Source organism: Mustela lutreola, chromosome 9 (genome assembly GCF_030435805.1).
Source record: "Mustela lutreola isolate mMusLut2 chromosome 9, mMusLut2.pri, whole genome shotgun sequence".
NCBI classification, from domain to species: domain Eukaryota; kingdom Metazoa; phylum Chordata; class Mammalia; order Carnivora; family Mustelidae; genus Mustela; species Mustela lutreola.
Window position 1 is genome coordinate 108,334,155 of NC_081298.1, and position 13,640 is coordinate 108,347,794.

General features: G+C 44.8%; 1 protein-coding gene across 1 annotated transcript; it reads right to left on the reverse strand.

The window, feature by feature from the left end:
* Positions 1-6,690: 6,690 nt before the first annotated feature.
* On the reverse strand, positions 6,691-9,902 carry IL36RN (interleukin 36 receptor antagonist). The gene is made up of 4 exons (XM_059134205.1): positions 9,874-9,902; positions 8,250-8,335; positions 7,091-7,218; positions 6,691-6,915 (listed from the first exon to the last, which is right to left on the reverse strand). The coding sequence occupies exons 1-4, from the start codon at positions 9,900-9,902 to the stop codon at positions 6,691-6,693; spliced, it is 468 nt and encodes a 155-aa protein (XP_058990188.1).
* Positions 9,903-13,640: the final 3,738 nt, after the last annotated feature.

Below are 13,640 nucleotides of genomic sequence, written 5' to 3' on the forward strand. Positions count from 1 at the left end.
ACCCCTTCTCCTTACTCTATGTCTGATTAACCAGCAAGTTCGATAAATTAGTCTTTAAAATATAATTTTGTCTTCTTTTTTTAAGATTTATTTATTTTTGAGAGAGAGAGAGCGAGCACGAGCATGAGTGAGAGGGGCAGAGGAAGAGAAACAGAGAATCGCAAGCAGACTCATGCTGAGCATGGAGCCTAAGGCAGGGTTCAATCCCACCACCATGAAATCATGACCTGAGCTGAAATCAAGAATTGCATGTTTAACCAACTGCACCACCCACATGCCCCTGAAATGTAACTTTGTCTTCTTAATAGCCATTGTACCTGTGCCTGTATTCCTGGCTTTTCTACCTTCAATCCAGCCTGACCTCTGGGAGGCACTGGACCTGTGTTCTAGGTATTGCTTTCACAACATTCCCACCCAGCTCCATAGTCTACAGTGACTGCCCATTTCATCATCATCTGGCCCTGACACACTTGTATGAGTATATCTCGTGGACACCAAACCACCCCTCCAGGCACATGCCTTCTTTCTTATCTTCCCAGTGGGCATGCTTAGAGTTGTCTTTGATTTCCCTCCCTCAAAAGCCATCCCCTGTCCTTGCCAACAATTCAGGTCTTTTGGCATTAGAGCCACTGGATATGGTATCATTTATCAACAGGTTGAGTCTCTAGCTCTGCCAAATTAATTATCAGGTCAGAGTAAGCTCAGACATACAAGGTCATGTCACCTCAACTTCAATTCTCAAAATCAGCATCTATAAGATCATGGAATTAAAATCTGTGGTTACTAAGATTCTTTCCAGATCAAACGATCTATGATTCCATAACTCAGAGTTTAATGTATCTTTCCTGTATCCTTGCAACTCCTACTCTGAACTCCTATTAAATTTCTCTGTATGGTGTATTGTTCTATATATAAGCATTTGTTTCCCTTATAAAAGTTAACAATATCTTGATCCATGAAGTGTGGCGTGGAGCTCCAACCAACCTGACACAAATATATGCCTAAAAGTGGGCCATAGAAATGCACACAGAAGAATTCAAAGGCAAGATTGGGTTCTAGACCTAGCTCTGCTACCAACTGGCCCTGCTGCCTTTGAAAGTCTCTTTAGTCCCTGGACCTCCAAATAGTCATCACTAGGATGAGAGGCTGGGTAAGATCAGTATTTTTCAAAACTAAGTTTCACAATGAAAATTTACATAGAAACCTAATGAAAGGAAAATGGATAAAAGGGACTTGTTTTTGCTGAATCAAAGAATGAGGGTGACACCAGACCCATGCTAACACTGTCGTTGACCCTAAAGCTGGCACCAGGGTATACATAATGAATGCCAAGCCTCATCACACACTATTGAATACCATTGGCCTGGCTGATTTCTTCTGAAATTACTTTCTAAAATCTATGGCTCTAAATGTTCAAAAGTCTTGACTTGGCTTAATCTATGCCTTCTCTCGCATTCTTTCTATGTGCTCCCAGACTTATTTAGCATCCCACAGCGTTCTGTGGAGGGGATACCTTGTTATCTAGAAAGCTTGCCAGGAGGAGTTAAGAGAGGGGGTGAACCAGAGATATTGATAGAAAGGAGAAGGAAAATGAGAAGGAGAGATTGAATACTGCCTATCAACCACTGACCTGAAATCCCGGGTCCCTGGGATGTCCGAGTGATTTCTCCAGGGCATCTGCCCTGAGTTTATACTGTCTGGTCAGGGTGGGTCAGGCCTGCAGCAATCGTTATAATTAGCTTCAGGATGGGAAAGAAGAGCCTAGGGATTTCACAATGTCTTTAGCACAGTATGGATAATAAGGAGGTGGGAGCATAATGAGTGTTTGTTGAAGGGGGAGAGAGTCACCCATAAAGCCCTGGCAAAAGCCAGTCACTGGGCCCCTGCTCATAGCTACTGTCATTGACACTGTTATTGGTGGCTTCAATAGCCAGATAAACAGGCTTGGGGTCAGATGGCTTCATATCACCTTCCCGTTGGTGCTCCCATGAGGCTACATCCTAGGCTTAGAAAGGTAGAAGTGGCAAGAGGGGGATGTGTATAAGGGGCCCAAGGACAGAGCAACTTCTGGTGTTTTAAGCCAGGCTGTGGCCAGTGAGACAACAAAAGAGAGGGGACTGATGGCACTGGGAATATGGCCTTGTTTGGAAAAAGGGTAGAGAATTCAACAAGTCCTATTAGCTGTTACCAGGTTGATGAGATAGAACATTTAAGGAAACCCACCTACAGAAGACATTGACCTTAGATCCATCCTGGGACTAAGCAGCCATCGTCTGCCCTGGAGGAGTAAGACACATGATATACAGTGTGAGCAGGGCAGGAGTAAAGAGAATACTCAAGCCCCTAATCAACATCTCTTACCTCAGTGCATCCATCCACTCACCTGTCTGTCCAACCATCCGTCCATCTGTCCATCCATCTACTCATAAGGGGTGGAGAAGCTTGACACTGTGCCCTCTAGAGACTCTCTGCCTTACTGTACTTTTTACTCTTAGTTCCACAAAGGGCCTGGTAAGAAAGTAGGAGAGGTTGATGACATTACAGAGGCTGCAAGAGTGAAAGTTAAGAAAAGATAGGCAGGGAAGGGGACCCAATTTCTGTTTCCTAAGGCCAACAATCATTCTTCACCCCCTCCCAATCTCTTATCTCTCTATGGAAAGGACCAACGCATGGGGTATTTTGTCAGACAGTCAATGAGCATTTACTGAGCATTTTCACTGCTGGGTGACAAAGATGTGCATTGCATGATCCCTGTTGTTAGGAAGCTTTACAGTCCAGCTGGGGAGCTAAGTCATAAATACTTAAGAAGATAATTAAGAAGACCAGACTCCCTAATCTGCAGGACAATGGCACATTGGAAACAATAAAGGTAGAGAATCTCCTTGGGTAAAAAAAATTCCTAGAATTGAAAGGGCCTTAGACATGGCATATAGGCTCCCTCCAAAGGGAGCAATCTGTGCTATGGCACCCCTGAGACATAGTTAATCAGGCTCTCCTTCAATACCTCCACAGTTTCTTGAAGAAACCCTAACAGTGCATATGGTCCTTGAGATTAAAATTTTGGGGTCACACATAACTTCTACTCTTCAGTCCTGCTTGTGCCTCCTGGAATTACACAGAACAAGTATATTTTTCTACTAGGAAGAGCTTTGAGTGTTTGAATGGGGATATCTGTGTATTGCTTCTCCAGGATAAAGACTTGCAGCTTCCTAGCATCTGTCCTAATGACTTGGTCATGGGACATTCTCTACTATTCAGGACACACTCTGAGTCCTCAATGCCTATTCTTGGCACAAATGCAGTGTGATGTGGACACTACACCTCTGTAAATACAGGTTAAGCTGGGGGCTTATATTGAAATTGAAGAAATCTAAAACCACCATATATTTGTCATGTGGTTCCCAAGCTCATACATTCCTAAAGGTAGCATATTACATTCCTTCTTTTTTTACTGACTCATGTCAGGTCATCCCTGCTAACACCATTTGTAACTCTATCATCCTACAAATGATGAATCAATCATTGTAGGCAGGAGAAAGCTTCCAGACAGAGGTGATATTTCAGCTTCTTCTTGAAGGGTGGGCCCATTTAGATGGGTAGAGAAGAGAGAAAGAATAGTCCAGGGTGGAGGAATAGTTTCCACATTCTGTATTCACCAGTTTCCATGTATTTGTCAAATGTTATTTGAAGTGCTTGGAAAAAATCAATACAGCCTTGACATTAAGATCATTTCAGGGGTCATACACCGCAAACCAATTATTACAATGAGGGGAAGTTGGCATAGCAATGTATCACAATCAGAGCAGATGACCAGAGATCTCAATTCAGCAAAGGCTTCTTGGAGGAGGTGATGATGAGACCATGGCTAGGCCCATGGACAAAGAGAATGTGAACTGGGTCTATAGAAACAAGCCTGGTGCCTGGAGCCTGTGTTGTCAGCACTCCTGGGGAGCCTGTGGCAGGACCTATGCTGTCTGCTACCCAAGGGCTTTAGCTGCATTTGGACCTCAGCAGCTCCACAGAGACAGACCCTTCTGGTCCAGCCACCTCCTTGCTGTGCCTCAGCAGAATCTGAACCTGCCAGGCTGGTCTGACTGGTGAGTTGCAGGAAGGATACCTGGGGCTCAGATTTAGGCCTCTCCTCTGGTTTTTGTTCTGATCACCTAGAGTTTAGGCAGGGATGTTGGAGTCACAGTCCCAGATACATTGGACCAGAGGTGAAAGGGTAGTCAAGAGGAGCTAAACCTTGCAGGCACAGAGAATAGTCAAAAACTTTATTATGATCAGCTGTTAAACAGAATGGTAGAATAAAAGAGTTGATGTGGATTTTGAGAAGGAAAATGAAAATATCAGAGAAAATTGCAATCATAATAAGTGCATTTATTTCTTTTTCCCTATGTATTAGTTATCTATTGATGTGTAACAGGTGATCCCAAAACTTAGTTGGGGCACCGTTGGTTAAGTGTCTGACTCATGGTTTCAGCTCAGGTCATGATCTCTCAGGGTCATAAAATCAAGCCCTTCATGGGGCTCCACACTCATCAGGGAGTCTGCTTGAGATTCTCTCTCTCTCTCTCCTCATCCCCACCACATGCGCGCGCGCTCTCTCTCTCTCTCTCTCTCTCTCTTTCTTTCCCTGTCTCTCTCTAAAAAGATAAATACATAAATCTTCTTTAAAAAAAAAAAAAACCTTAGCAACTGAAGGCAGAAAACATTTATTTCCTCGGTTTCCTCGGGTTGGGAATCTAGACCAGTTTAGCTAGGTGTTTCTGCTTCAGAGTCTCTCCTGAGGTGGGAATTGAGCTGTCAGTCAGAGGTGCATCATCTGAAGGCCCGACTGGGGCTGGGGAACTGCTTCCAAACATGCTCATGTGGCAGCTGGCAGGAGGCTTCCTTTTTCAACACATGGGTCTCTCTATAGGACTGCTTATGAGATGGAAGCTGGCTTCCCCCAGAGCAAGTAAACAAAGAAGCAGAGAGAGAAAACAAGATAGAAGACAGACTCTTTCATAGTCTAATCTCAAAGTGATGTAATATTACTTCTGCTTCTGCTACGTTCCGTTGGTCACAGACACAACTCAGGTGCAGTGTGGGAGGGAACACACACATGATGAGAGATGGGGTCAGCAGCAGCTGTGTTGATGTCCTAGGACTGCCATAACCAATTGCCACCAAGTTGGTGGTTTAAAATGATGCAAACTTGTTCTCTCACAGTTCAGGAGACTAGAAGGCCGTCCTCCCTCTGAAGCCTTTGGGGAAGAATTCTTCCTTGCCCCTTCCTAGCAAGAAGTTGCCTCAGTAATGGCATTTCTCACCTTGTTGCACATAAATGCAATCTCTGCCTCCAGGTCTGGGTCTCCTGTGTTTCTCTCTTTGTCCTCTCCTCTTCTTGCAGGTGTAGTCCTGTTGGATTTAAAACCCACCCAAGTACAGCATGGCCTCTTACCTAATTGCATCTGCAAAGAGGGCCACGGTCTCAAATTTCCAGAGGGACATGGATTCCAACCAGCATATAACTCTTTGGAGGCTAAAACCCACACCTTGAAATCTCAGGGGGCTGTGACAACTCTAGGTCCAGGATTGCTCATTCTATAAACACTCTCTCCAGGAGATTCTAGCCATGCTAACTCATCATATTTTCTTTCTTCATGGCTTTGCTGAGGCCTGTGAGCTGCTTCTCATCACTGCTGAGCAGAGCAGCAGAGCTCCATTCAATTTGAACTTCACTCAGGGAAGTGGATGCTGAAGATGATCAGAAATAGTGTTTGCTCTCTTTTTCTCAAGATTAACTTAGTACACAAGAAGTCCATCTTCACTGTAGAATGATTCGAATATTGGAAATAAATAAAAGAACAAAAGAAAAATCACCTGTAATTGCTAAATTGACATTCCAAAAGTTGAAGTAAATTCTTCTAGACTGTTTTCTGTGCAGAAATATATAGATAGGCATTTTTTAATAAAAATGAGGTTACAAGATATGCTACTTTGTAATTTTGCTCTTCTCAGTATATCACAAGCATCTTTCCATGTGAAGAGATACCAGCATCTTAGATTTTAGTGGTACCTCAGGTTTCAAATGTATGACATGTCTGGTTGTTTTTTGACCTTCTGAGCTGGAGTAAGTTCCTTGGACACCACCATCAACTTCTGCCATGGCTAGAGCATGAGTGTTGAGACAGAAAAGGTAGAATATGATGGCAGCTAAGTTACAGGCAAGAGGAAGGGGGCTGGGCCTTGGGTCCCAAACTCTATGACCTCCTCCTCCTGCATAGTGGTAGATGACAGAACCTCATGTGGGCATTTGGTGGCCCTAATAGGTTTAACTCAGGATGGGCTGGCTGGTGGGGCTCAGGGGTACTGGGTAAGTTATCATGAAGCATGAAGGATTTCCACTACTTCCCCTATCCTAACTCCTTGGGAACCTTTTTATGTGGCTTCCAGTTTATCTTGAGTGGTTTTTGCAAGGTTCTACATGAGTAGCATCACTCAGCAGGGAAGAAACTGTGAACTAAGCCCCCAAATCTCAAAGGATTTATCCAAACTGGGAATCAAAAGGGGGAGTGGCTGAGTGCCCAGCCAGAGGTGGGGCCCTGAGAGCAGATGGGGGGATGGTTGCCACCAGTGTCTTCTTCCATCTCCGCCCCTGCCTAAGCCAGTTCTGACCAGGTAGGTTCTGGGGGGTACATTGCCCTAATCACACTGTTGGAAGTAGAAGTCTGTGATGGGGTTTCCCCAGCTGGCATCCTCTGAAAGCTGGGTGAGTGTGAGAGGCTGGTCTGCTTCAGGCAACGTGCAGAGGAACCAGCCCGGGTAGGCAGCTGACTCGAACCTGGAGGTGAGTCCTGTGTCCCGCCGGTAGAAGGTGAAGCTCTTGGATTCGTTGGCACCAAGGTAGAGTTCCATGATGTTTACTGGCTGTGAGCAGAGGGGTATGACAGGTGAGGGAAGGAGCAGAGGAGGCAAGAGTGCTGGGCCACAGGCATGAATAGGTAGGGCTATAATCCAGAGAACCCTGGGAGGGAGAGGAGCTCTGGCCCCAGGCTGCTGGTTTAGTGAAGTCAGATAGCAAGGATGCCCCAACAGGACTCACCTCTAGTTTCAGAGTTGGTTCCTGCCCTGTCCCACACGACAGGCACTGGCTCCCTCCCTGGACTCCCAGGATGACTGGAGACAGCTTGGCATCCAGAGACCGGTTGGGAACAACACTGATCTCCTCGCCTAGAGAAAGGAAGCCAGATTCAGAGGCCTTGACTGTCCTTCCCTCCTTTTTTCTACATCATGGACCTTGGAGCACAAGAAACTGCATGAGACATCCTGTCCCCAGACTGGGCAGAAGGAAAGCCTGTTAACAGCTGCCATCTAGGGAACGTGGTGTCTTGCCAGTTGGCCCAATGACAGCAAGGCATGTAAGCACATTATACCATCTCCCATCTGTATGCCCACCCCCTTGTCCAGGCTCAACCTTTCACATTTTCTCAAGCCCCAGGGGATATCTGGCCACCTCCTTTAATGTCTCTTGACCCTCTGGCCTTATTTAGAAACTTGATAAGCCTCTCATCAGAGTTATTTGGACATGTTTGTACCACCTGTGATATTCCTGAGAACGGAAGAGGGTCTCATTCCCTTCTATACCATCTCCCACCATGTATACGAACACATACACCCACACACTCACACATAGATATATTCAAGCTTATATACATGTACAAACGCACACACAGAAACACACGTGGTGACCCCAGAGCCCAGTAAAAGTGTCCCAAGTGGGCATGTATATGCTATTTTAGAGAGACACCTGTCACGGTGTCTGCGGCAGAAAGAGTAAGATGGTGCCACCGCTATCCGGGTCCCATCACTCTGAGGGACCAGGAATTCCCAGGGACCCAGGACAAAGGGGTAGAAAGTCACTCCCACATGGGAATAAAGGCCTGGAGCTTTTAGCACTAGCTCCCAGGAAAAGGAATGTTTGGCCTAAGTCCACCTATGAGAGAAGAACAAAGCATTCATTCTGGAAAAGATTCCCACCTTTGCATGAGGCTTGAGGTAGCCTGCGGTTCAGTGCCCTCACTTTGCTGGAAGGTGTAGTGTTTTTTGTCTGTGTTCAGAGCCTGCTTTTATGATGCCCCATCTACCGTGTCAGGCCTGGGGTCTGTCGGCCAGTTTACATCACTATTCTAAGTCCCCTCCAGGCCCCCTCCCCTCAGAGTCTATAAGGACCTAGGGAAGTTGGGTCATGTTTTGCCACGAACCTTTGATGACCTTCCCTGCATGCAGCCCTCCAGCTAGAAGCTGGTTGTCATGCAGATAAAGCACCTTCAAGGCCGCATCCTTCATCCTGAAACATCAAGACAGGATGACAGTTAGGGGAGAGGTGGGTGCTCGGGCTTGCTGGGCTCTACAGAGTCCCCCAGACATGGGACTCTCTCATTCTCCTCCTGCTGTACCAGAAGTAACCACCCAACCTTCTCTGCCAGCTCTGCTGGGCTCCTGCCCTACCAATGGGATAACAACACAGCCCCCCACCTGAGTCTCAGATATGCTCCTTCACCCTTATTGTTGGAAAAGAAACTGGACTGTGAGTCAGAGTGCTGGGTTCTTGTCCGGCTGTGCCACCATTGCTACTGAGTCACAACAGACAAGTTGCTTGCTCTCTCTGGGCTTGAGTCTCCCGGTGGCTAAATTAAGACAAGGGTTAGATCATGCCCATGCATTTTCCAGATGAAAATCTGATTCTTCAATCATTACTGAAGACATCAAGGCACATTTACTTCCACCTAGTAAGTGACAAATATCTTTAAGTTTAAAATTCTTGGGGCACCCGAGTGGCACAGTCAGTTGAATGGCATACTCCTGGTTTCCGCTCAGGTTGTGATCTGAGTGTGGTGAGATCAAGGCCTGTGTCAGGCTCGCACTCAGTCTAAGTTTGCTTAAGTTCCTCCCTCCCTCTTCCTCTGCCCCTCCCCACTGCACGCGCTTTCTCTTTCTCTCTCAAATAAAAGAAATCTTTTAAAAAATTTAAATAAATAATAAATTTAAAATTCTTTTGTTTTGTTTTCAAATTTATTTATCATCTCTGATCTCAATTGATTTTTTTACATCCTGAGAGGTGAAAAATATATCCTAAAATGGATTTCTTCAGGTGTCATACAGAAATAAATATGCTGTATGCAAATTGGCTTGATGGTAGCTAATCACAAACAAATCTTGTTCAAAGTTACTCATATATCAAACTGCACGATGCTTCCCTTAGAAGAAGACACAGAAAGCAGTATTTCCTACATCTTTTAATCAAGGAGAGCCACTGTCTAAAGCCACTCATAGGATTGGGGCTCCATAGAACACACCTTGGGAAAAGGTATGGAAGTCTCTGAGTTCAGAGAGGACAAAGACCATTTTCACTCAGTAGCAAAGTCCAGAACACAGCAGACCACCTGGCTCAGTACATGTCAGCGGTCGGACAGACTGATTGACTAAATAGTTTTGTTGTTGTTTTGCCCCAAAGGGCAGTATGGGTGTGATAGAGCAGAGTGACATCATTTCACCCCAGAGGGTGGTAACACCTCTGGGCTGGGTATCCGGACTTCAATTCTCATTATGGATACGTGGGGCTGAAACTCAATGCAGAGTGATCCACTTGCTCCCCCTTCTTATCAGGAAACCCCATGAGGTGGCCAACCCCAGCCTGAGAAAGGCTGGAAAAACTTCTCTTAGGACAATGAGGGGCTGTTTACAACTTCCCAGCTGCCCACCCACCAACAAGAGCCCCAGCTCTGGGCAGCCACAGCCCCTCCCTTCCCACAGAGGATGGACAACGGGTCTACCCGGAACTTTCTTCCCCCAAAGGACACAGCCATCAGAGGTTCAGATACTCACCGGAAGCACAACGCCCCACTCAGAACCATCTTGACCTCCACAGTGTGTAGACTCTCTTATTCTGAAAGAACACAAAATCTTAGGTGGAGATAGAGGCTGGGCTGACAGGGGCTTGAGAAGCAAGCGGCCTTCTGACCCCACCCTACCCCTTCCCAGAATGTGACCATTCCCCATAGAGCAGGGGACTCTAGGGCTGGGGTCAGGAGAGAGCCCCAGTCCTGCCGGGGAGAATGAAACCCAGCTCCCCAAAGGACACCTCAGAATGTTCCTTTCTCCTGGCAGAGCCTGTGGTATCTGCCTGCTCCCCTAGGATGCATCAGCCCTTTTAATAATGCATGAGGGAGGAGCCCCGGAAACCACCACAAGCTGAGGAGGAGCAGCGCTTCCCAGGCATGTCACACCACCCTAGGCCTCCAGAAACACCTGCTCTTCAGTACCTCTCCCAAGGAAGGAAGGCTCTGGAGATAATCTTCTTTCAACAATTCTGACGAACTTCCCAGTGGCCTTCAAGTTCGTCGTGAGCCCTCAGCTCCTGGACCTCAGGCACTTCCAGACCCAAAGGGTTCAGTGCAAACAGACCCTCAAGGAAAGCCGATTTTAGAACAAGCCCCCTATTCTCCCCTTTCCTTTCTCTTTTCCTTCCTTCCTTCATTCCTCCTTTTTTTCCTCTCTCCTTCCCTTCTTTCCTTCCTTCCTTCTTCCATCCTTCCTTTCTTTGCCAGGCTTATGGGAAATGCTGAAGGTGGGGCTTTCTTGCTTAGGCTATGTTTAGTCTACATATTCATTGTAGAAAAACCTGAAAATCCAGATTGGCAAAATAAATACATAAATAAGAAAGAAAGAAAGAAAGAAAGAAAGAAAGGAAGAAAGAAAGAAAGAAAACAAAACAAACCCACACCACGAATACTTGTCTTCTGTGAACATACCATCAGAAAACCAATGTTGACACTTTTCCTCCGTGTATATCTATGCAGGTAACTGTCAACTGTGTCTCCCACAACTGTGTCATAGTGCCTATACTCTATTCAACTTGCTTTTTTCGTGTAGCAAAACAGAATATCTTTTCATACCAAACACGAATTATGGCATAACATTGAATAGCTGCATACACTTCATTGCATAGATGCCTCATTTATTTATAGCAACCAATTATTAATAGTCTATTATTGTTTGCTATTGAAAATCATGTGGTGGCAAACATCTTCATATCAACCTTTTCTTCGCTCATGTGTCTGATGATTTCCTCAGAAAGTAAAATCTAGCCCATGTCACCTGCGATCGATCTTTCTCCAATCCCTATTTGGCAAATTAATATGTAACAATTCATGCAGCTTCGGTACCTCCAAACTCTCTCTGTGATGGAGCTGAGTTAAAGGCAGAGGGCTGTGCATAAAAACAAACAATTTAATGACATCTTGAGTACTGCTAATGGCCATATATTGCTAAGGTACAAATTTTAAAGAAATAGTGTTCCAATTTATAGGCTAAAAAGTCCTCAAAATGTTCAAGAATAAATAAAATATCAAGTTTTTCCAATGTACCAAACACCTTTCAGAAAAAAGAAAACTTTAAAATCTAAACACTACTTTAGGCAAAATCATTAAAGTGACCAAATGGAAAGGACACTGAAAATAAACATTAAAAAGAACAAAATGAAAAAGAAACTCCAAAAGGTGTTGGCCTGTAGGCAAAGTGAGTTTTTTTTTTTTTTAAAGATTTTATTTTTTTATTTTAGAGAGAGAGAGTGGGGGTGGTGGTGCGGAGCAGAGGGAGAGAGAAACTTCAAACAGACTCCCTACTGAGCCCAGAGGCCCACTAACTGACTCCAGGCTCTATCAAATGACCCATGAGACCACGACCTGAGCCTAAACCAAGAGTCACACGTTCAAAGGACTACACCCAGGTACCCCAAAGTGGTTTTAAGCAGGCAGACTTTCATTTGTAAAGTGATTATAGGGAAGTACATATTGTTTCACTTTAAAAAGCTGCCTTCTGGGGCGCCTGCATGGCTCAGTGGGTTAAAGCCTCTGCCTTCGGCTCAGGTCATGATCCCAGCGTCCTGGGATTGAGCCCCCGCATCGGGCTCTCTGCTCAGCAGGGAGCCTGCTTCCTCCTCTCTCTCTGCCTGCCTCTCTGCCTACTTGTGATCTCTGTCTGTAAAATAAATAAATAAAATCTTTAAAAAAAAAAAAAAAAAAAGCTGCCTTCTCTGATCCCCTGACCATAGTGAATTGCACCCATGTGTCCACAAGACACATCTGCGGGGCTTCCTCATTCTGACTAATATGGAATGACACCAGTGCATGGCTGCCCCCCCTCCGGATGGGGCAACTTGCTGAGGGTACAGGAGAGATGTGTCTTCTCTGCAGTGTGCTTCATGGTGATGGGTACAGGATGAATGGAGGGAGAGGTGAATGAATGAGCTAAGACAGTGAAAGTGTCAAAAACAAGACAAACCCCCATTAAGAAATGTAAGTTCTTCAAACTTGAAAATAAGACAGGGTAGCTTGAAGTCTGCCATCATGACGCCACCAGCTTTGGTTTTCTTTTTCAACACTCCCCTGGCTATTCAGGGTCTTTTCTGGTTCCATAAAAGTTTTAGGATTATTTGTTCCATTTTTTCCAGTGAAAAATATCTATGGTATTTTGATAGGGATTGCATTGAATGTGTAAATTGCTCTTGGTAGCATAGACATTTTAACAATATTTATTCTTCCAATCCATGAGCATGGAACATTTTTCCATTTCTTTGTGTCTTCCTCAATTCCTTTCGTAAATGCTCTGTGGCTTCTAGAGTACAGATCCTTTTACCTCTTTGGTTAGGTTTATTCCCAGGTGTCTTATGGTTTTTGGAGTAATTGTAAATGGGATTGAGTTCTTAATTTCTCTTTCTTCTATCTCATTGTTAGTATATAGAAATGCAACTGATTTCTGTGCATTGATTGTATATCCTGCTGCTTTGCTGAATTCCTGTATGAGTTCTAGCAATTTGGGGGTGGAATCTTTTGGATTTTTTCCACATAAAGTATCATGTCATCTGCAAAGAGTGAGAGTTTGACTTCTTTGCCAATCTAGATGCCTTTTATTTCTTTTCGTTGTCTGATTGCTGAGGCTAGGACTTCTAGTACTATGTCGAGCAACAGTGGTGGGAGTGGGGATCCCTGTCGTGTTCCTGACCTTAGGGAAAAGGTCTCAATTTTTCCCCATTGAGAATGATATTCACTGTGGGCTTTTTGTATATGGCTTTTCTGATATTGAGGTTTGTTCCCTCTATCCTTACACTGTGGAGAGTTTTAATCAAGAAAGGTTATTTATAGCAGTAATGTTCATAATAGCCAAACTATTGAAAGAGCCAGGATGCCCATCGACAGATGAATGAATAAAGAAGATGTGGAGTGTGTGTGTGTGTGTGTGTGTGTGTGTGTGTGTATTATATATATATATGACGGAATACTACTCAGCCATCAGAAAGGATGAATACTTACCACTTACATTTGGCATGGATGGACCTGAGGGTATTACATTGAGCAAAATAAGTCAATCAGAGAAAGACAATTATCATATGGTTTCACTCAAATATAGAATATAAGAAACAGCACAGAGGATCATAGGAGGAGGGAGAGAAAATGGAATGGAAAGAAGTCAGAGAAGGAGACAAACCATGAAAGACTCTTGACTCTGGGAAACAAACTGAGGTTTGCTTAAGGGAAGTTGTTGGTGGGGGGGGGGGGGAATGAGGCAATCGGGTGATGGGCATTAAGGAGGGC